The following is a 23,098-nucleotide window of genomic DNA, read 5'->3' as shown; positions in this document are numbered from 1 at the left end:
TAAAAACACTATTGGGCCGTCACTAAGGGGTTAACCCCCCCCCTTAAGGATGCAGCTATTTTTTCATTGTCATATTTTAAGAGGCATAAGAGCTGTTTTTTTTTTGTTTTGTGTGTGACAAGATTTATTTTATAATGACCCAACTTGGGGCACATATAGTGTATTGTATAACTTGTATTAATTATTTAGGGGACCAAAACCATCAAAGGGGTAAAATTGGGGTATTGAATTATTTGCTTTTAATGAGCGTTTTGATTTAAAGGTATTTTTATTGAATTTGTTTTTTTGACCATTTAATATATTTTTTGTATTGTGTGCTAGAGATTTATAAACGTGTATGTATATTCATCTCTTTGCTAGGTTTTTCTATAAATATATTCTCTATGGAGGGTTGCTTTGGCTGGGCTTCATTAAGTTGCAAAGGTTAATTGCACGGATTGGAAGGGGATAGGAGGTGGTATTTTTTTTTTGTCAGGCACCTACTGCTGTATATGGAACTACGTTTGGAGCCACATGTTGCCTACACCTGAGGACGAAACACGTTTGTTTTGAAATGCATTGGATTTGGGCTTCAGTAGCTTCTGTGTGAGGTCATCAGCTTCTGTATTGTGGACATGCGAGGGTTTACACAACTGGCCTCTCCATATTGATCCTGCTGACTTCTATTAAGCAGCTCAGGTGGCCCTTCTGTCTTTCCTTATAAAACAGGAGAGTTTTACCTGGAGTTGGTCACTCTTGCGAGGATGAACAACACATCCCACATGGCTATCAATCCATCACTGGTGAGATACATTCATCCTATTGCTTTGAGCTCTACACTTTAGCTCTGTTATACTTGCTTTTAGTATTATTTTACCAGCTCTGACACCTTGGATGTGTGTCTGTGCAATGTCAGGATGGATGGATGGATGGATGTGTGCAGGTGGCTGTCAGAGGTCCGGGGGGGGGGGGGGGGGGGGGGGGCAGCGGCAGTGATGCGTGTCTGTGCAATGTCAGGATGGATGTGTGCAAGTGGCTGTCAGAGGTCCGGGGGGGGTGGGGGGAGGGGGGGCAGCGGCAGTGATGTGTGTCTGTGCAATGTCAGGATGGATGGATGGATGTGTGCAAGTGGCTGTCAGAGGTCCGGGGGGGTGGGGGGAGGGGGGCAGCGGCAGTGATGTGTGTCTGTGCAATGTCAGGATGGATGGATGGATGGGTGCAAGTGGCTGTCAGAGGTCCGGGGGGGGGGGGGGGGCAGCGATGTGTGTCTGTGCAATGTCAGGATGGATGGATGTGTGCAAGTGGCTGTCAGAGGTCCGGGGGGGGTGGGGGGAGGGGGGCAGCGGCAGTGATGTGTGTCTGTGCAATGTCAGGATGGATGGATGGATGTGTGCAAGTGGCTGTCAGAGGTCCGGGGGGGTGGGGGGAGGGGGGCAGCGGCAGTGATGTGTGTCTGTGCAATGTCAGGATGGATGGATGGATGGGTGCAAGTGGCTGTCAGAGGTCCGGGGGGGGGGGGGGGGAGCGATGTGTGTCTGTGCAATGTCAGGATGGATGGATGTGTGCAAGTGGCTGTCAGAGGTCCGGGGGGGTGGGGGGAGGGGGGCAGCGGCAGTGATGTGTGTCTGTGCAATGTCAGGATGGATGGATGGATGTGTGCAAGTGGCTGTCAGAGGTCCGGGGGGGTGGGGGGAGGGGGGCAGTGATGTGTGTCTGTGCAATGTCAGGATGGATGGATGGGTGCAAGTGGCTGTCAGAGGTCCGGGGGGCAGCGGCAGTGATGTGTGTCTGTGCAATGTCAGGATGGATGGATGGATGTGTGCAGGTGGCTGTCAGAGGTCCGGGGGGGGGGGGGGGGGGCAGCGGCAGTGATGCGTGTCTGTGCAATGTCAGGATGGATGTGTGCAAGTGGCTGTCAGAGGTCCGGGGGGGTGGGGGGAGGGGGGGCAGCGGCAGTGATGTGTGTCTGTGCAATGTCAGGATGGATGGATGTGTGCAAGTGGCTGTCACTTGCACACATCCATCCATCCCCCCCCCCCCCCGGGACTTCTGACAGCCACTTGCACACATCCATCCATCCATCCTGACATTGCACAGACACGCATCACTGCCGCTCGCTCCCCTCCCCTCCCCCCTCCTGACATGAGTGTATAACTCAGTCTCCCCTGGCCACACCCCCTCTGATTATAGTATGCAGCAGGGGGCGGGGCCTGGGCAGGGAGAGACTGTAGAGCAGTTCAATAGAGGTGGGCATGTCGTGGGCGGGGCTAGGACGTGAGCTGAGGGAGGCCATGAAATTTTGCCTTTTCATGTCTCTTACTACCATCGGGAGCGCGCACACAGAGGCGCCATCTTTGAAAGCTGCAGTGAAGATCAGAATCTAAGGTAAGAAACTGACATTGCAGCTGATCTGCCGGCCGGTTTGAGCCCCTGTATGCTGTCTGTTACTATCCTTACTGAAAGGAAAGCAGCAGCATTATAAAAATTTTTACCGTGTGGCCGGACAACTCCTTTAAGCCCAAAATATGCCATGTCCTTAAGGGGTTAAAAGCATGCGAATATGATTTTATTTTTCCTGGCGTGCAGATCGCATGCACAGAAGAAAAAAAAAGCAGCACGCTTCATTTTTCTGCGGATCCTGCACGGACGGCTTCTATTGAAGTCAATAGAGGTCGTCCGATCCACGGTACACCCGCAGCTGACACGGTGTACATTAAATGGACCAAACGCTGCCTGTGATTGGTCACATTACTCAGCCAATCACAGGCAGCACTTAGATGTAATTTAAGGAATGGTTGAGTGCTAAGCCCATCGGACACAACACTTTCAGCTGGCTTAAAGAACTTCAGTACAGAGCCGGGATGCCACCATCAAGACCCGCTGGACCCTGACAGTGGCGGATACATACATATTATATAACTAACTCACACACACACACACACACACCATCGGCCATTGATTTCAATGGGGCCCGAGCCACACTCTAATTTTTTTTTCTCCTGAACGAATGCCTGATGACAGAGTAAGGCAAGGGGATAAAGAGATTCTGATAGTATTAGCATAATAAATGCCTTATATAACAAAATCATAGACAGACATCACCTGACTATACAAGGTCACAGGGTAGAGAATGGTCTGGGGCAGTTTTTAATGCTTACCAAAATCCCTTATGCCAAGATGAGCAAATTCATGCCCAGAGGTTTATTTAAAAAAATAAATAAACAAATAGTCTGGGCCTAATAAAACAAAGATACACACTGTGCACTAGTATACATCATTAGTCTAAGGCCGCCTGCAGACGGCCGGTCGGATCCAGCAGTGAGAATTCTCCACCCGAGCGCCTGCAAAGAGCAGCGCGTACTCACCCGCGCCCCCGGCTCTTTCATGTGCCGGCTGCCAGCGCATGCGCAGACCGGAGCCGGCGGCGGGTGAGTGACGTTTCTGTGACACAGAAATAGAGCATGCCGCGGTTTGTTTGCCGCGCGGCCAAACTGCGGCCGTCTGCATAGGATTGCGTTTGTTAATGCAATCCTATGCAGGCTTCCCGCCGCGGAATTACCGCCCGTCTGCAGGCGGCCTAAGACACTAGACCTGCTTTGATAGACCAGTGCGGGCCAGTCAGAGTAACATGTAGCGTCTTAGACTCCCAATGCAAACTAAGCATAGTGAGCATCAAGTAGTCGAGGAGAGGTCTTTGTTTCTCCAGGCCCAGAGTGTCGCTTTAATGCCAACACACATTTTAAGTCCATATTTTATGCAACAGCAAAACTTACACAGAAGTAGTAAAAAAGTCAAATGTGACATACCTTAAGTGCATCACTGATCTTTTCTATCAGTTTATTTTGGGTGGACTTATCACACAAAACATAATCTGGAGCGATACAGGTTTGTCCACAGTTTAGAAATTTCCCCCAAGTGATACGTCTGGATAAAGACATTTAATTCAGCTTCAAATGGCATTAAGATATATGAAAACATTTCTACTTTTGAGTAAATATATATCTCCATACACATATACATACATATATACACACACACACAAGCATTGTGGATGCTAGAATTGCAAAGTGTTCGATCAGATTTGTCTATAACTCACAGGATTCTTCAGGATAAGAATATATTATTGAAAAAAAATGAAGCCAAATACTTTATAATAATGCAATTAGGTTACTGTTTTTTCCCCCCTGAAAATAAGACCTACCCCGATAACTAGCCCTACCATGGGGGGGGGCTTGAAATATAAGCCGTCCCCCAAAAATAAGCCCTAGCTACACTTTATGAAAGAAAAAAAAAAGGAAAAAAAAACCCCACATACACACACCTAACAGGTGGCGTCCGGGTCCACTGCAGCCAATCACTGGCTCAGAACAGCTAAACAGTTTTAAAAACAAAGAAAATTTGTTGCAGGATAACTCCTTTGAAGAAAAAAAAAGAAAAAAGGAGGCATATGTTGCGGTTGTTGGGGAAAAGCTGCGGAGGGTGAAATTGGCACTGAAAATGTAAAACCCGCATCACAGGTCAATTGATGGGTAGATTATATCTGCAGCATGTAGATAAGGTTTTGAAAGATCTCATCCACTGTGTTGCTGCTGTAAATGTTCCATGTAGAAATTCCACAAGGAAAATTAAATCTGTCCTCTCTGTAAAAATGGCCTAAAGCTGCATTTCTACTACTGGTAGTTACAAAACCAAACATGGAAAAAAAGATTGTTCTGAGCTTTAATACCAATGCAGGAAAACAATACACAGTGCTTCATACAGAAAACGCTAACACACCATGAAGACTTTGTAGCAGCATTAGGCTGCCACCACACTGCCGACTTTAGCACGTGATTTTGTCGAAATGCGACAATGCTACAAATCACATGTATGTAGAGCCCATGCTTTCCTATGGGTTCTTCCACACAAGCAATATTTTGCAGTCTGCAACATTGCAATACTACAAAATTGTGGCATGCTCTAAACAGCCACGATTTGCGATGTTTTGTAGCCCATATTTCCCTATGGACTCTTCCATTCTGCTGCATCACATGAAAACATGGTTTTCGTTCGATGCAACTTTTACCATAGGAAATCCTACTGTAAAAGCCCTAAACTAAGCCCTAGCTGCATCAAAAACAAAAAATAAATAAATACATTACTTAAGAGGCGCTGTTATCTACGACGCGTCTTTCCTCTTGAAGCTCCCCGAAACTCGTCTTCAGTCAGCCCTTCCTGGATTGGAGGATCAAAATCCACACCTCCAGGAAGGGCTGGCTGTGATTGGTTCATCAAGCGCTGGCTTTAATTCGTTCACGAGCACTGTGGCTCAGCCAGCCCTTCCTGGAGATGGGGATTTTGATCCTTCAATCCAGGAAGGGCTGGCAGAAGACTTCAAGCAAGTGCCAGGGAGCTTTAGGGGAGAAGACGCGCTGGAGATTATGTATTATTTTTTTTTCTGCTGCTAGGGCTGAGTAGGGCTTATATCTGTAGCCCCATGTGCAACTTTGTAACAGCACAAAATTGCATAATCGCCACGAGAAAACACAACGATATCGCTGCGATTTTCTCTCTTCGAAATTGTGTCGCCCGTGTGGATGCGGCCTTATGGACATTTTTAGGATATGTTCAGAAAAGTTACACAGTTTAATGACATTCTGGGGCAATCATGTGATCTAGGAGCTTGCCAATTGGGAAAAACAAGCCTGCAAAGCTAATTTTGAAACTGCTAGGTTTTTGTTTTTTTGTGCGCCTGCATAAAGGAATGAAGATACCCCTAATACGTCTTTGAGAGCAAAGGTCTCATCATCGGGTTATGTACAGCTGGTTGCCAGAAACGCAACAGGATGCCACACCATTGGTCAAATTTGGAGACCGCGGTCAGAACAAAACGAACATCGTTGTAGTGGCACTGGAGCACTGAGACGAATGTCACAACGCACAGAACGATACACCCGGCGTCATGTAGTGGCGGCTCCATAATCCACAGCTGGCGATATAATGTGCAGTGTACAGACAGATTAGGATACTCTAATACGGCCGATGACAGTAACATGTAGATTGGCTGAAGCAGGCTCGCAGTGCTGGTGCTACTTGGCGTCACAAATGGCACAGGGTGGTAATAGGTGATGAATCGAGATTTTGACTTCACAATGATGATTGCTAAACGAGGGTCTGGAGGTGACATGGCAATGCTGCTGATCCCTCCAACATTTTGGAATGCTACACAGCTTGTAAACGTGGAGTTATGGTTTGGGATGCCATCAGTATCAATAGCGGATCACCTAGAGTATGCATTAGAGGTACATTTGTGGCAGGTCTTTAAATTGATCTGGTAGTGTGATGGACTGCGCACTAGGTCATCAGGGGGGTGTCATTTTTTTAGCAGGATAACACACAGCCCTATGTGACAAACATCAGCAGGCATGCTGTGGAACACTACTGGATGCTGAGTGAAGGTTCTCCAACAGCCTCCTAATAAAGATGAACGGTGGACTACGGTCAATACCACACGGTAAACACTATCCCAGGACAGTATTCGAGCACTCAAGGAGTTGATACTTGGATGTGTTGATAACTGGATGGTTCTCCATGGTGGCCCCTCTACTTATTGATCATCCTGTTTGTTAGGCCACGGGAGACATGTAATTGAAACTATAATAGACTCTTCAGAATTTCATTCTCTCTGTGTTGAGATTTGCCTCATTTTGAGCATTTCTTCATGGTGTGGCATTTTCTCTGTGAGGCAATGCATGCTTATCAATTAGAACGCAGCATACAGGTGTTCTACATGATTTGTTCAATTTTCAAGTGCAATGCAGACATCACCCGTTTACCACATCATAAACCCTGATAACCAAGGAAGCGTGTAAACCTTGACATTCATTCTCTTACCTGCTGGCAATATCAATATCACAGTCCTTATCAATATAACATGGACTCTTCCCCCCCAGTTCAAGAGTGACAGGAGTCAGGAATTTAGCTGCTGCCGTCATGATTATTTTCCCAACAGTTGTATTTCCAGTATAGAAAATGTGGTCAAATCTTTGAGTAAGCAACTCCGTTGTCTCTGCTACTCCTCCATTCACCAGCGGGTACAGTTCCTATAAAAGGCAGATGGTAAATAGAACCGTTTAAATCTGCACTATATATAAAGGATGTGAAACACATACACTCAGCATATACAGTACAGTGAGGGTGGCTTCACACTGGCATTGGAATCGTGCATCTTCTCTGCGTTGAGATTCTGCGAGAGATTGCAAGTTTACGAATCCTATGGTTCCTTATAGCCAACGTCACATCTGCGATCTTGTGACAATTGCGATCTCTACAAATTGCGGCAGGTCCATTCTTTTTGTGATCTAGCCCATTGCTTCTAATGGGGCCACGGGAGCAGCGCCAGCCCCATTGAAATCTATGGGAGAGAATCGCAATTCTCTGCCACCGCAGTGGCAGGGGACTCCCCGCGACGAGGAAAACAAAGTAGTAGTTAGCAGGGTCTGACTGCAGGGACCCATGCTGATCGGGATAATGAGGGTCCCGAAGATCCCCGTATGAAGGGAGTGGAGTTCCACTCCTTTCATTTCAATGGGAATGCTGAATACTAGCACTCCGCAATCTCAGATGCTCCCAGTGAAGTAAATTGGGCTAAACTCCGCATGTGCAAACGCCACTCCATTTATGCAGGGGACCTTTGAGACCCCAATCTTGGGATCGGTGATTTTTGAAGTTGATTAGACCAGACTTTATTTAGGGCTTTCATAGCAAAGTGGGTACATACATACATACATACGCACTCACAACTTTTCAAGTTCTATTTATATAACGTTTTAGCCCACTCTAATTTTGACTATTTTGTCAGTTCTATTAGACAATCTAACTGACAACCTAAAATTAAATTGGATTTTAATACAAGAAAAACCATCAAGGGGATGAATCCTTTTGTGAGGCACTGTATAATGTACATTCTAGGACATTGGCTGTTAAGGTTCATTCACACAAGCATAAATATGCAGTGAATAGAGCCCACAGCTTTCATTCACAGCTGCGTATCTTTCACATGACTAATGCGCAACTATGGAGTGTGCATGATTTTTTTTTTTTTCTCCCTCGCTGGTCGTTCAAACTCCACGCCATAGCGCAGGAGTTTGGAAAAAAAAAAAAATTTGTTGGAAATATGTCCAGCCCTATCTTTCCCTCATTACGTGTGGGAAAGATAGGGCAAGTCCTGCCTTTCCTCGCCTGTAGTATAAACGGGTAAGAATCTCAATAGCGAAAACAAAACCACTGAAATTAATTGTTTTGTTCCCCCCCCCCCCCCTGGACAAGCGTTTTATGCCTACAGCCATGCGAGGTCAGCCTTACCGTGAAACTCCACATTTAGGTACCCTACCTATTCTCTCAGTCCTACTTAGTTGGATAACATAAGATTGTAGTCTGCCAACATGCCTCTCTCAGAGCCTGCGAGTTTTGTAGGATTTTCAGATTGTTACATGGCAACTTATGGATATATAAATATACGGTGATGACTGCTGCTGTAGAGGAGTTTATAAAGTTTATCCATTCAGACATTCATAAAGAACAGAAAATGTGCACACAAAACTATAATCCAGTGCACTGTAGCAGATGACAGCAATAGGAGGGAAAATATACAGCTCTTTCATTCAACTTGGATTTGCTAGAAGGATGAGAACAAATATTCAGCTTTCCGCAGCATCTGAAACCAGCCTTTCATACCATCTAAAGCACAAATACAAGTAATCGATGTATATAACGACGTACCTTGTCCAAGTACTGTGGGATAAGTTTCTCCAAAAGCTTAGCACTATGCTCACTCACTTCAGAGGGTTTGATGACCACAGCATTACCTTTACAGAAATAAGAAGTTTTAAAGTGCAATATTAAAGTGAAATCTTCAAAGTAAAGCTTGGTAGAAGGGACTCCATTTGTGACTTCATGGGTAAAAGTAAGCAAGAAATCGGCTGCGTATGAAGGCGGGGGGGGGGGGGGATTTTGAAAGATCATATTTACGTATAAATGGACCCCAACTAAATGTATTCTTAAAGCAGTTGAAGTCTTTCTTTGCCAGAAAAGAAATATTTCAATTCTCACAGAGACAAAAGTCTGGATTACAAACTTATGACTATATTTAATAGACTTAACATACGACTGAATTTGTTGCAAAGATGTATGTCATGCTCTAAAAGACTCTACTCCATGTGTAGTGTGGACACCAGATCATTGAATTAACATCAATTCAGAGACAGGAGGACTTTCACATTGCTTATTTGTGGACTATTGGCCCTTTTATATGGGACGACTATCGTTCAGACTCCTGCACTCCCATGGGAATCTGAACAATTATCTTTCCGTGTAAACGCACACAGCGACTGAACGAGAATCGTTCGGTTTCTGCATGCAGAAACCTGAATGACATGTCGCTTATAAGTGAATGGCTGCTGTTTTACAGTAAACCATTGTCTGCTTATTGGGGATGGAGGTGGGAGAATGCTTCCCAGTCGCTCCGCCTCCATGCCAGCAGCGCTGTGAGCGATTCTAATGATGTTTGCACCTGTGTAACAGCCCAGGAACGAGCATCAATGGGACGAGTGTCAGACATACTTTGCCCAACAGTTCATACCGTGTAAAAAGACCATAATAAAAAGGATTTACTCTCACAGAGGGAAAAACAAAACAAAAAAAAAAAAAAACACCCCGAGTTTAAGAACCCCTTCCTTAACCCCGTAATGACATGGCCTATTTTGGCGTTGAGGACCAAGCGATTTTTTGGTATTTTTCCATCTCCATTTTTCAAAAGCCATAACTTTTTAATTTTTCCGTGGACGCGGCCGTATAAGGGCTTGTTTTTTGCGTGGCGAGCTGTAGTTTTTATCGGTGCCACTTTTGGGTATATAGACAATATCGTAAAATTTTTTAATTTTTTTTTTATGATAACAGGGAGAGAAAACGCATCAATTCTGCCATAGATTTCTTTTTCTTTTTTTTACAGCGTTAATCATGCAGCATAAATGACACACTAAATTTTTTCTGCGGGTCGGTACGGTAACAACGATACCAAAATTGTTATATTTTTTTAGGTTTTTACACTTTTTTGAAATAAAACCCCCTTTTTTTTGGAAATCTTTTTTTTCCTCTATAGCTGCATTCAAAGTCCTGTAATGTTTCTTTTTTTCTATGTACGGAGCTCTATGAGGGCTTATTTTTACGAGACGAGCTGTAGTTTTTATTGGTACCATTTTGGGGAATGTACGGCTTTTTTGATCACTTTTATTGCATTTTTTGGGAGGCAAAATGCTAAAAATTAGCATTTTGCCTCTGTTTTTTAGTGTTGTTTTTTACGCTTTTTATCGTACAAAATAAAAAGTGTGTTCAACTTTTTGTACACTTCGTTACGGACGCGTCAATACCAAATATGTGGGGTTTTAATTTGTTTTTCCTTTTTTTATGCTAATATTAGAAAAAGCATAAAAAAAGGGTTTTTTTTAACATTTTTCTTTTTTTTTACACTTTTCTTTTCTTTTTTTTTTATACTATTTGAGTTCCTCTGAGGGACTTACAACACTGTGCCTATGATCGCTGTTATAAGGCATGGCAGAGCTACTGCTCTGCCATGCCTTATCGCTTATACAGCGATTATAGGCACAGGCAATACAGGACGCCAGTATGACATCGCGAGTTCCGGCCGGAGACACAGAGGGAGCGCGATCCCTCTGTGAACTCTTTCCCTGCCGCGATCTACTTAGATCGCGGCAGGGAAGGGGTTAACAGTGGGTGGCGCATCTCCGATGCCCCCCCGCTGTTGCAGCGGGACGCCGGCTGTGACTGACAGCCGGCTCCCACTGCGGGATAGCGCTGGATCTTATGTGATCCCGCGCTATCTCCATGACGTACCGGTACGCCCTGTTGCGGGAAGTACCAGGCTGCCAGGACGTACCGGTACGCCCTGGAGCGGGAAGGGGTTAATAGTCACATTAAAATTGGAAAAATAAAAAACACCCTGGAAATGCAAGTTTTTCTTTTTTACTGTAGATTTTGAATTTATACTTCACATAAATATATTTGATGCAGTAATCAGTTGCCTCAAGTCCATTTTTAACCCCTTAGTGACAACTAATTTTAGCCTAAAAGAGCCAGTAAATCCTTTCCTCTTGTGTGCGCGCCACGGAACATAACCTTATTTTTTCATCAATGTAGCAGTAGGCGACCGTGTATTTTGTAGGATGAGTTCTAGTTTAAGATATTTTTTTTTGCTGGGAGACAATGGGGGGGGGGGGGGGAAACAAAAAAAAAAAAAAAGAAGCCGTTTACCAAATATTGTGTTGACTTAATTCTACGAGTCCGTGCGATTATAACACCACATTTATGTAGGTTGCACTATGCATTACTACTTTTGCACAATATAAACATATTTTTTAGTTTTTTAAAAGATAAAAAAATTGTGGCGCCACAGTCTAAAGACCATAATATTTTTTTCCTCATTGATAGAGCTATACGAGGGCTTGTTTTTTGTGGGAATGCTTGGAATTTTTATTGATACCATTTTGAGGTATATATGACTGATTACTTTTTATTCCTGTTTTAGAGAAGCAAAATTAACAGAAAAAGGCCATCTTGGTATTTACCGTTTAACAGAACTTACTATGCTGGATAAACATTTTATAGCACGGATTGTTATAAATGTAGCAATACCAGTTATATGTATTTTTTTGTTTTATCTTTTTCCAAATGTAAAGTTTTGTGTAAGGGGAAGGAAATGTTTTTCCTATAAAATCACTTAGATGCTGCAGTCAGCAATGACTGTGGCATCTGTGGGCTTAAATGGCGTACAGGGGTGATTAGATGAGCAAGTGGTCTTCTTCTGGCTCCTTTTCTGGGGGGGGGGGGGGGGGGGGGGGGGAGAGAGAGAGACATGACAATCTGAGTGTAAATATGTTCTCAGATTGATAAGGGAGTGATAACATGAACAAAAGTCCATGCTACTCCTCCCCAGGGACAGAAGGACAGCCATCAGAATACCAGATTGTTATATGCTACCAGCTAATCACAATACCCCTCCACTCTGTACAAAGACTGACATAACAGCTGTAAATTCTGTATTACTATCCCCAGTTCAAAAGGCTGTAGCTTCAGTTCTGTCTGTGCTATAGACAAGCTCTTGGTCTCATTTTAAACCCAAGAATCTACACCAAGGAGTGTCAGTAGTACTGAAAGAACCAAAGCTAAAACCACTTTAAAAAAATGGAACAAACTCTCTTCTTGCCCAAAAGTGTAATGTCCTTTTCCTTTTGCATGAACAGAGCTCATCCTAAATCGGTTTAAAGGATTTTGAGAATTAGACATTGAAGACTTTCCCAGGAAAGGTCATCAATATCAAATTGGTGGAGGTCCACTACTCACGATCCCCTGCCAATGATCAGCTATCGAAAGACGTTATGACCTAATCTCAGGCATGCAACATCATGTTCATCGGTCACGAGGACTGAGAGCAGCATATAGATATGTACATTACGTGAGATTCTTTGTTATATCCCAAGTAGTTTTGAAGGCTTGCTGTTTAACATTAATTTCCTTTATTTTTTTTGGTCATTAAAGTAAGATTTTTGTTACTTAACATAAAATCTCTTTTCCATTTAATTCATTGGGGGACACACTGAAGACCTTGAGGCGGACACTAAGCAAGATGAGTGTTAGCTCCTCCCACTGGTCATACCCCTCCTGAAGCAATTAAGCTTAAAGGGGTTGTCCAGCGCCGAAACGGGTTGTTTTTTTTTCAATAGCCCCCCCGTTCGGCGCGAGACAAACCCGATGCAGGGATAAAAAAAAAACAAAAAACGGGTAGTACTTACCGAATCCCCACGCTCCGGTGACTTCTTACTTACCTTGCGAAGATGGCCGCCGGGATCTTCACCCTCGGTGGACCGCAGGTCTTCTGTGCGTTCCATTGCTGATTCCAGCCTCCTGATTGGCTGGAATCGGCACACGTGACGGGGCGGAGCTACGAGGAGCAGCTCTCCAGCACGAGCGCCCCATTCAACACAGAGAAGACCGGACTGCGCAAGCGCGTCTAATCGGGAGATTAGACGCTGAAAATTAGACGGCACCATGGAGACGAGGACGCTAGCAACGGAGCAGGTAAGTGAATAACTTCTGTATGGCTCATAATTAATGCACAATGTACATTACAAAGTGCATCAATATGGCCATACAGAAGTGTATACCCCCACTTTGTTTCGCGGGACAACCCCTTTAACCCTTTGCAATCCAATTTTGTATTCAGGGTTTCCTAGGGGGCTTTCTCGTTCTGCCATTATACAATAGCGCCATCTGCTGGCTAGAATCAGTACTGCAGTATGTGACATGCTGGAGAGGCCCCCTGACAACAGAGCGGCCAGTAATCTACAGTAAGAATACCCTGCCGGACATCTTCCGACATAGGAGCTGTACAGCCTTCAATCAGAATGTCTTTAGATGTCAGACAGTGGATTGGAAAGGGTTAAACTGTTTTTACGCAACCAGAAGAAGCAGACTACTAAACCAAGACTAAATGAATATAGAACAAAACATTTGAACAGGTGCAGTCATGCGCAACACCAAAGTATACAGTGAAAAACAGGGCAAGCCAGCCCCTCAATCACAAATTCTGGGTGGGTGCTGTACCCCCCACTGAATGAGCAGAGAAAGATTTTATGAGAAGTAACAAAAGTCTTGTTTTCTTGTCGGTGTCATTGGAAAACACAGCAAAGATCTTGGGGCTTCCAAAAGCAGTCCCAGGAGGTGGTAAAAGAAAATCAATGTGATCAGAGAACCACTGTCTGAAGAATCCTGCGACAGGCTAAATTCAAATGGGCGAGTGCGATATTGGGCCATTGAACTCTGCTCGCCAATACGCGATGTACCTGCGAATGCGAAGCATTTGTGTGAAAACCGTCTCATATCACTTCAGGAAAGTAACGATTAGCTGCTGCGGAGGATTGTGGAGTGTTTCCCATTGTTTTCAGTGGGTAAATCTCGCATCGCACTTGCGTGCACTTCGCATACCATGTGATGCTGTACCACCCCCATTGACAACAAAGGGCAATGCAAGGCGTTCCGAGGGAATGTCCAAAGATAGGACATGCCGCAATATCTTTTACTTGCACTGTGATGCGGGAGAAAAAAAAAAAAAAGGACAAAACCACTCATGTGCAGTTCATATTTGTGCATCTCGCAACGTGCAAATCTTGCGTGATATTCTCGGGTGTGTGAAAATGACCTGAGAGCAACGTCAGAGAATGTAAAGGTGTACAAGTTGCAGAACCTCACAAAAGTATGAGTCAACTTTGCAGACAGGCAGTGCAGAGGCCTTGGAAGAGGACTAAGTCACAGAGACTTTCGAGATCTGTGGACGGTGATGCGGATGCCAGGAAGAGTAAGGCTTGATGGAGGTTTTTTTCCTTTGACTCGGAGAAATGCACTGTTTTGGAGGAACAGGAATTGGAGGAGCTAAAGTAATGGAAAGCCGTTCTCTCTCTTTTTTTTTTTTTTTTTTTTGGACTGACGAGTAGCCATATTCTGTGGCTTCAGTGTTGATTAAGTCTAACAGGTGAGACCTAACACAAGGGAAGGCTAGTAAGAGACTTCTTGGAAGTGGCGTCAGCAGACCAACACTGTGTGGCAAACGGCCACAAAAAGGGCTGAGGAGCAGGCTAGGAGCCTGGCCGCATACAGCGAAGCTTTGTAGATGTACTTCCTAGGCTGGGAAAGTTTCTAAACAATCTCAGATAATTTTTCAGGAGGATCCCCTGATTGGGTAAGGCAACTTTGTCGCAGTATCCTTTCAGACGAAGCTCTACTAAGGGACTCCGGAGATCTCGCTTGTGAACCTAGGAGGGATTGCTGTTCACTGAGGAAGAATCTATTATTAAAACCAACTAACTTTATTAGAAAATTTATTAAAAGATTGACAGAACAAAAACATATATAGCCAAAAAAAATGGGAACTACTGAAGTATTCCTTCGTTCCTCACAGAAAACCCGTACAAAAGAACCATACAGTGTTACAGATGCTAAACACTAAGTCACTTAAGGGACATATAGTCAGGAGGTTAGATGCTGCTCTCCTACTAATTGCTCAAGTGTAGTTCAGTGTTCGGGAAGGAAAGTTCCTTTTTGTTACAATCTCGTGAAAAAATCCACCATAACAGGTGGAGGAATTGAATTGCAACAAGAAATTTTTTTTAGAAAGCCAGATAGATAATGTGTTTGCTGTACACAGCCGCCCCAGTATATAATCCCTGGGTTATCAGCAAAGTTCTCCCCTGTAGGATATTAAATATAGAGGGAGAAAAAAAAAGAGAGCATTCAACATCTAGTCCTGTCCCTTTCTCAAGGAAAAATCACCCCTTGTTTTTCGGGTATCGTATAAAGTAGATATCACTTGTGTACAAATACAGGACGATGCTCTGTGCTATGTTTGAGAGATAATCACTTCACTTCTTTAAGGTGATTATAAAACATCAGTGTTCAGACTGTACGGGGTTAAGTTCTTCTTTATTGTCATGGACAGATTGGGGTTGCTGGTAGGGATTTTTCAGAGTAGGGACTGCCCACTTCCCTGATTACTCAGAAGTGGTGCAGCATTTCAGCGCTAAAGAGGTTAAATATGCACAACTTGGTCAATGTTCAACACATCAACCTGTACTAATCGGATTAGTCAGGAGCACCGATAAAATAGAGAGTTCCCAATTTATCCTTCTTTATAAGAGGATATATACCACTCCAGCGTATGAAGGGTTAAGTGTGTGCACGTTGACCTGGTACACGAACTTGTACTCCTTGGATTTGTTAGGAACACTAATATATTACAAAGTTCCCACTTTATCCCTGGAGGGTAATAGAAGTGATGAGAAACTGCTAGCACAAGCGCAGGTACTCGAGAAAAATTAACCCTTGGTGTGCCACAGTTCAGCGTTATAACGCATATAGGATTGTATCCCTGGGACTGAAAGTGACATCATACAATAAGCCCCAGTGGGATGACTGGTGTGAGGGACACAGGTCTATGCGCACACATTTAACGCTTTCAGCGCTGGAGTATTGCCTAATCTCTGCTGAATAGGGATAAAGTGGGAACTTTGTAATATATTAGTGTTCCTAACAAATCCAAGGAGTACAAGTTCGTGTACCAGGTCAACGTGCACACACTTAACCCTTCATACGCTGGAGTGGTATATATCCTCTTATAAAGAAGGATAAATTGGGAACTCTATTTTATCGGTGTTCCTGACTAATCCGATTAGTACAGGTTGATGTGTTGAACATTGACCAAGTTGTGCATATTTAACCTCTTTAGTGCTGAAATGCTGCACCACTTCTGAGTAATCAGGGAAGTGGGCAGTCCCTACTCTGAAAAATCCCTACCAGCAACCCCAATCTGTCCATGACAATAAAGAAGAACTTAACCCCGTACAGTCTGAACACTGATGTTTTATAATCACCTTAAAGAAGTGAAGTGATTATCTCTCAAACATAGCACAGAGCATCATCCTGTATTTGTACACAAGTGATATCTACTTTATACGATACCTGAAAAACAAGGGGGGATTTTTCCTTGAGAAAGGGACAGGACCAGATGTTGAATGCTCTCTTTTTTTTTCTCCCTCTATATTTAATATCCTACAGGGGAGAACTTTGCTGATAACCCAGGGATTATATACTGGGGCGGCTGTGTACAGCAAACACATTATCTATCTGACTTTCTAAAAAAGTTTTCTTGTTGCAATCTAATTCCTCCACCTGTTATGGTGGATTTTTTCACGAGATTGTAACAAAAAGGAACCTTCCCGAACACTGAACTACACTTGATCAATTAGGAGAGCAGTATCTAACCTCCTGACTATAGGTCCCATAAGTGACTTAGTGTTTAGCATCTGTAACACTGTATGGTTCTTTTGTACGGGTTTTCGGTGAGGAACGAAGGAATACTTCAGTAGTTCCCATTTTTTTTGGCTATATATGTTTTTGTTCTGTCAATTTTTTAATAAATTTTCTAATAAAGTTAGTTGGTTTTAATAATAGATTCTTCCTCAGTGAATTGTTTGAAATTATTTGAAGAATTTTCTGCCTTGGTGATTAATTAGGAGGGATTGCTGAGACTAGAAGACATGCCTCTGGACTTGAGAACGTGGAGAAAAGAAAAAAAGCCTAGGAGCTGGCTTTTCCTGTTCTTCAGTCTCCGGTGTTATGCGTGGCTGCACCTGTTAAGTTTTGTTCTACGTACATTTACTCCTAGTTTATTCGCTTGCTTCTCCTACTGCTTGCATAAAAACTGTTTTAGCCTAATTGTTGCAGGAAGGGGTATAGCTGGTGTGAGGCGCTAACCCCCATTTTGGCTTAGTGTGCGCCTCCTAGTGGCAGCATCTATACCAAACGTCTTTGCTGTATTAAAATACATAACAAATCTGGTTAAGTAAGTAACATATGCCCCAGTTTAGCGTAAAGGCTTTCAGGTGCTCAGGCTGACTGAGGCAAATGGCTTAAATAGCAACAGTAAAGGAGAAAAGCCGGCTGCTTAAAAAAAAACGAAACAAAAAATAAAAAAATTAATAAAACACTTATTTCCTCCCCAAAAATCCAGAAAACTACAAGTAGTAGGTACCATGTAACACCCTGCCTACGCTCACATGCTTTTCAAAAGACACTTCTTTCTTGATCTTGGCCTTTGTTTCCCCCAATGACACAGATGAGAAAAGGTATTATATCCTTGAGGTTTCGGTTACTGAGAGCAATAACAATTCAAGTATCACACATCACACACGGCATTAAAGAGAAATGTAAGGCCGGCTTCACACGACCGGATTCCTATTGTGGAATCTGCGATCAACGTCCGCAGCAAATCGCATGCATTGAGAGGTATGTACTTTCACTTTTACCTTCACACTCGCGGATACAAATTGCATATTCTGCGAGCGAAGCTAGAAATGCTCTATTTTGCTGCGGACTCCGCACAGGTTGCCTAAATTGAAGTCAACAGAGGCCGTCCAATCCCTAGCTCATGCGCAATTAACATTGTGTATGGCATGCAGATACCTGCATCATCGCCTAGTGACACTGTGGGAAATAGAAAATACTTAAAGAAAAAAAAATCTGTACGTCGCATGACCGCCCGTGAGTTTCCGAGGCCATCCACATTACAGATAAAGCAGGTCGACGGGGGTTGCTGGCTGGGGTCATAGCCGGTTTCCGCTGTGGGATCCGGCTCACCCATGCGTAGCTGGTCTAAGAGTGGTTTCACATCTGCATTGGAACCTCTGGTTGGAGATTCTGTTGCAGATCCATCACAAAACATAGGAAGAAAAAGCTTTTTCTTACAGCTAAAAGCCAAGCAGCTGAGTGAAAAATGAACAGACCTCATTATAGTCAATAGGATCCATTCAATGCCGTTTAAAGACGGGGATTCCCTTTTTCTGCTCCTCGTATGGAGCAGGAAAGCAGAATCCCCAATGCAGGTGTGAAACCACCCTAAGGAAAATATTAAAAAAAAACAAAAAAACACAAGTGCCATTCCAGATTATCTTGGCAAATGAATAACAGTGACCAGATTACAATACGTACCTGCTGCAATGGCCCCCAACACAGGCATCAGGCAAAGTTGAACCGGATAGTTCCAAGCTCCAATGACAAGGATGACACCAAGAGGCTCTCTGCTGATGTAGACTTCATCTGTTATTGTCGTTATGTTCTTTTTCACAGGTTCTGGTGCAGCCCAGTCAGGGAGATTGTCAATGAGCAGTTCAATTTCATTTAAGAGCATCATGATCTCATAACTAAAAGCAGCACAATCATTCTAGACATTAAACAAACAAAAAAAAAGGTTATGTCTGCCATCTGTTAGGTCAAAAGGACTATGAAAATGTTGCATTGCACCATAACAATTTTGATTATGTAAATAGATATTAAAAGGGACCCTCCTAATTCTCAACCAAAACCATTGCCCTCTACATCTAAGGCTGTTATGCAACGTTCTCTATTGCTACACTTATCCAGGAATAATATGAACACAACATGTAATGGCTGTGATTGGCTAACGCAGCGCCAGCTTTCATTGACTGACGCCGCCTGAGTTGGCCAATCAGAGAATTAGCTTTCTGGAGGTGGGGATTTCAAGCCCCGCTTGCAGAAAGCAATGCTCTGCCGATGTGCATGGGGCAGAGAGCCTGCAGCAGCGCCGCGGGAGGTGAGTATTCTTTTTTTTTTTTTACAGACAACTGTATACCCGGCATATAAGACGACCCCGACTGCAGAGCAGATTTTTCAGGGTTAAAAGGTCGTCTTATACGCCAGAATATACGGTAGGTCTTCTACTCTGAATTCTACCCTTCAACGGAAATGCCCTTTTAGCTGCTAGCATGATCCTGGTGGGTTGGTGGTGGGATTTAAATATGAAAGAATTAACGCAAGATAGTGGGTGTTGTAAAAAGGAGGGCAGATGTATGCCTATTTAGTGCAAGAGAGAGCAATTCTAGGGTTAAAGAGTATACTGCACCTGTGTAATACTGCAGTGATATGTAACTAGTTTGCTTTTAGATAACGAAAAAATATATTTGTGTGGATTGTATAAGAGAGTATGTTGCCTTTTGTTGTTGGTTCAGTTTTGGGAAATGATTCCACTGAACACATATGTATCAATAGAATTAAAGAAGCTATAGTTCCTGAAGATTCTGCCTTTGTTGTCTTTGCATCTCACAGCAGTATTCATGGTGATGGAGTCTTAAATTTTCAGACTACTGCTCTCTTCTAGTACCAATGTGGAGAAAATGTTAATCCAAGACTATACTGATGCCTATAACTGAACATCAGCCTGTTCCACATAAATGTATGGTGTTAATGCAGCTTGTTACGCCACTCACGGGCATCTGTCAACCCACTTTATGCAGAAGTAGCTGGTTGGAAGGGGGTAGGAAATTAAAAAAAGAAAAAAAAAAAAAGGGACAGGTTTATAATGACTGCTTAACCAGGAAATCGTCCAGTTGTTTTTACTGCAAGCTCAAGTGGGAGCCTTGTACCTAGTTGCCACAAGTGTGAATGACAAACAATTCGCTTATAGGTGTTAGATTATTACTGACTGGTGAAATGCATGCAGTATAACTTTACACTTGGTCTGAAGCCAGACTACGGGTATAAATAGAGAACAGGCTTGTCAAATCAAGTATTCTTCCTTAGCTAATAGAATTACTAAAGAACCTTGTTCAAGTCTGCTTTTAAGGCTTGCTTGAGCTCGGCGTCATGCTCAGTGAGCATTCTCTTCATGGCCTGTAGCTGTTCTATCCGGAAATTCAATGGGCGCGACTTGCCAGTGGCAAACGCCTGCCTTGCCGTGTCCACAATCTTTTTCATCATTTTGTATGGTAAGCCTAGAAAAGAGTAAACAGGAACATAAACGTTAACAAACCCTTTTGCACTAGTCAAGGAACGAGATCACAAAGAGAACAACTGTTTGGGGATTGGGGGGGGGGCGGGGACAAAAATAAAGAGCATTGAAATTGTCCTAAACAAGTAGTAATACATATTACACATAAGTGTTCGTGGACAGACACAGTATATCGCTCAAAAAATATTAATGAAACCGTTGCAGCAATGCGAGGGAGAAGAAAGACAGGAGAGACCTTGCACGGAGGGGAAGGAGAAGCGAGAGGAAAGCGTAAAGTAGAAGTAGTAATACAAGACATTACAAACCAGTAGTATAAAGTTTATCCGTAGCATTAAGCATAGAAGCTGTGAGATATTCCGTTAGAGGAATGTGCTTCATCACAAGGGAGGGGGGGGGGGTGAATCACAAGTATCTATAAAGGTTAGCCACAAGTTTCCAGAGAACAACAACACATGTTTCCAGCTCTCAGGATTTGGAGCACAGCCTGGTACATGGTCTGCTGAAGTCCTAAATGGATGGGTTATTTAAAGGGCTCAAGGCAATAATAATCCAAGTCAATTTTTACTAAAAATGGATTATGTTAATTTAAAAGTTTCCCAACTCGTCGAGCCTATAGTATACAGTGAAATGGAATTTTGAATACTAATAATTATAAAAACAGTTTATATCTTTTGCTTAATGATCATCTGGAACATTGCTGGATTATGACAAATTGTCACAGTAATGTTGGTAGTCCGTTGGCACAAACGGTTTTAGAGCCTGCAAACCATTGTATTTGTCCACTTTTTTACAATGGAAGAGTAGAGTGCAGATTATTCAATGTTCCAAAACTTGGGAATTCTGTTGTGTCAGTTTTCTCAAAGCCCAAGGATGACTGCATTATGATGCCGCACTATACGGGGTGCTACAAATGGCCATTCCTTGGTTTTTGAATGCAAAAATGACACGGGGTGGAGCACAGAGGCAGCCCTCCCAGACAGGAGACAGCAACAGTACAGAGTGTGAAGAATAGCAATGGAGGTTAGTATGAGGTGTGGCATATGCCCACCATACTGTAATACAAGATATCAGCACCGGCTAATGTGAGGTTGTAGTTGGGTGGCAATAACACCTTTGTAATGTCTCTAATCTGCTTTTAGAAGCCTTGTTGTAGCACTAATCCGGTAATAATACCTGTATGGGCAGAGACGTTACCTGATGCAACCATTGCATAATTACTCTGCAAGTCCTAGGGTGCCGGCGAGCGCCTTATTACAGTGGTGGCATTAGGGTCAACGTCCACAAGAAGCACTAATCCCGATAATAGAGCATTTAGGGACACGGTGCGCACTCCGATCCCCACAGATACTAATGATACAACGCCTGGTTACAGCGCAAACCCCGGATGGAGATCAGCAGCCCTATGGGTAAACAACAACCACTTCTCTCCATGGAGTAAGGCCTGCCAGCTCTGCCACTGTGGAGTACGTCATCGAAAGGGGTTTACTAAAAATTATATAAATATGGAAACACTTTTAAATGGGGGACAAAGGCCTTTAAGTGCACCATTAGTCAACTACAACTAAGCTCAGGTAGAGCCAGTCAGGGACATTCCTGCCGCGCACATATATGCCTCTAGCAGTTCCAGCCTGCAAGCTGCCAGCCACAGACACAACATCACACACATACGGTTAGCTACGGCTGCCGGTGTCCCAGCCGTGCACAGAGGACGTGACCGTCGCCACCACCCACTCACCTGCAGCTGTGAGGCTACTGAGACACCGGAATCACACCGCAGCTGGACACCAGGAAACCGCTCCAATATAGCCACGCCCACACTGCGGTCACGTGCTGCTGGGCGGGAGGAAAGGACCGATGCAGTAGAGAGTGGGGAGTGCGGGGTTACCTCAGGAGGGCACGCTGCTGCAGCCTGTGTGCTGCTGTGTATGGCTAGAGGATTGGGATATGCCTTGTGATATATTCCTGCCAACAGTGACAGAAAACCAAACCTTCTACTTAAAATCACTTTGGAAGCAGAGTACATGTGAATGTGGCCGTGGAGCCCCAATATCTCTGTTTTCTACCTCTTTTTCTGCACATTTTAAGGAAAAACCCCATGTTTTTTGTAGCAGCTAGAGCTGTATTCACACAGCGATTATCCCATGGAAGTTCTGTCCCGCGAGTCTGAGATGCATAGAACTCACATGGGAAAATAATTCATTCACTTGAATGGGTTCATTCACAACGGCGATTATTCATTCTCACCAGTACTCTGAGTGAAAAACGTCTGCCCGTCCTATTCATGTGCGAGTCTCGATGCCATTAGGATATGAAAGGGCTCTCACACGAGCGTCATTTTGACGCTCAGATAGCCAAACTAAAATGTAACAGCTGCTATTAGCGAGTATGCCGCTCCCCCTCCCTCCGCCGCCCGGCTCCCATGGGAGTCTATGGGAAATCTATCCTACATCTATAGGACATGTGTTTTCTTTTGACGGAGAGAAATCTTGGCATCAAAAAACCGCACCGATTGCGCCACCTTTTAATGCACGATTTTCTCGCGATTTGAAGCCCATGCTTTCCTATGGGTTCCTTCACATTAGCGATGTTTTGTAGCCTGCTACATTGCGAGAGAGAAAAAAAGCGTTATGCTAAAATTGTCGTAATTTGTGATGTTTTGAAGCCCATGTTTCCCTGTGTAGCCTTCTTTTGTGTTGCATCGCTCGAAATCGC

The 23,098-nt window shown here is 43.7% G+C and overlaps 1 protein-coding gene across 2 annotated transcripts in view; it reads right to left on the bottom strand.

The window, feature by feature from the left end:
• Positions 1 to 22,267, bottom strand: part of ALDH3A2 (aldehyde dehydrogenase 3 family member A2) — a 38,258-nt gene extending 15,991 nt beyond the window's left edge. For both annotated transcript variants that reach the window (XM_066575116.1, XM_066575115.1), the window contains exons 1-6: positions 22,122 to 22,267; positions 20,200 to 20,369; positions 18,571 to 18,802; positions 8,740 to 8,825; positions 6,853 to 7,061; positions 3,786 to 3,903 (exon numbers count right to left, since the gene is read on the bottom strand). In XM_066575116.1, the coding sequence (XP_066431213.1) occupies positions 3,786 to 3,903; positions 6,853 to 7,061; positions 8,740 to 8,825; positions 18,571 to 18,802; positions 20,200 to 20,355 (801 nt within the window). In that variant the 5' untranslated portion in view covers positions 20,356 to 20,369; positions 22,122 to 22,267. The remainder of the gene's footprint in view (positions 1 to 3,785; positions 3,904 to 6,852; positions 7,062 to 8,739; positions 8,826 to 18,570; positions 18,803 to 20,199; positions 20,370 to 22,121) is intronic.
• Between the last annotated feature and the right edge of the window lie 831 nt (positions 22,268 to 23,098).

The sequence above is a fragment of the Eleutherodactylus coqui genome, chromosome 1 (assembly GCF_035609145.1).
Source record: "Eleutherodactylus coqui strain aEleCoq1 chromosome 1, aEleCoq1.hap1, whole genome shotgun sequence".
Lineage (NCBI taxonomy): Eukaryota > Metazoa > Chordata > Amphibia > Anura > Eleutherodactylidae > Eleutherodactylus > Eleutherodactylus coqui.
Note: the sequence above shows the minus strand (reverse complement) of the source record. Positions and strands in the feature narration are given on the sequence as shown.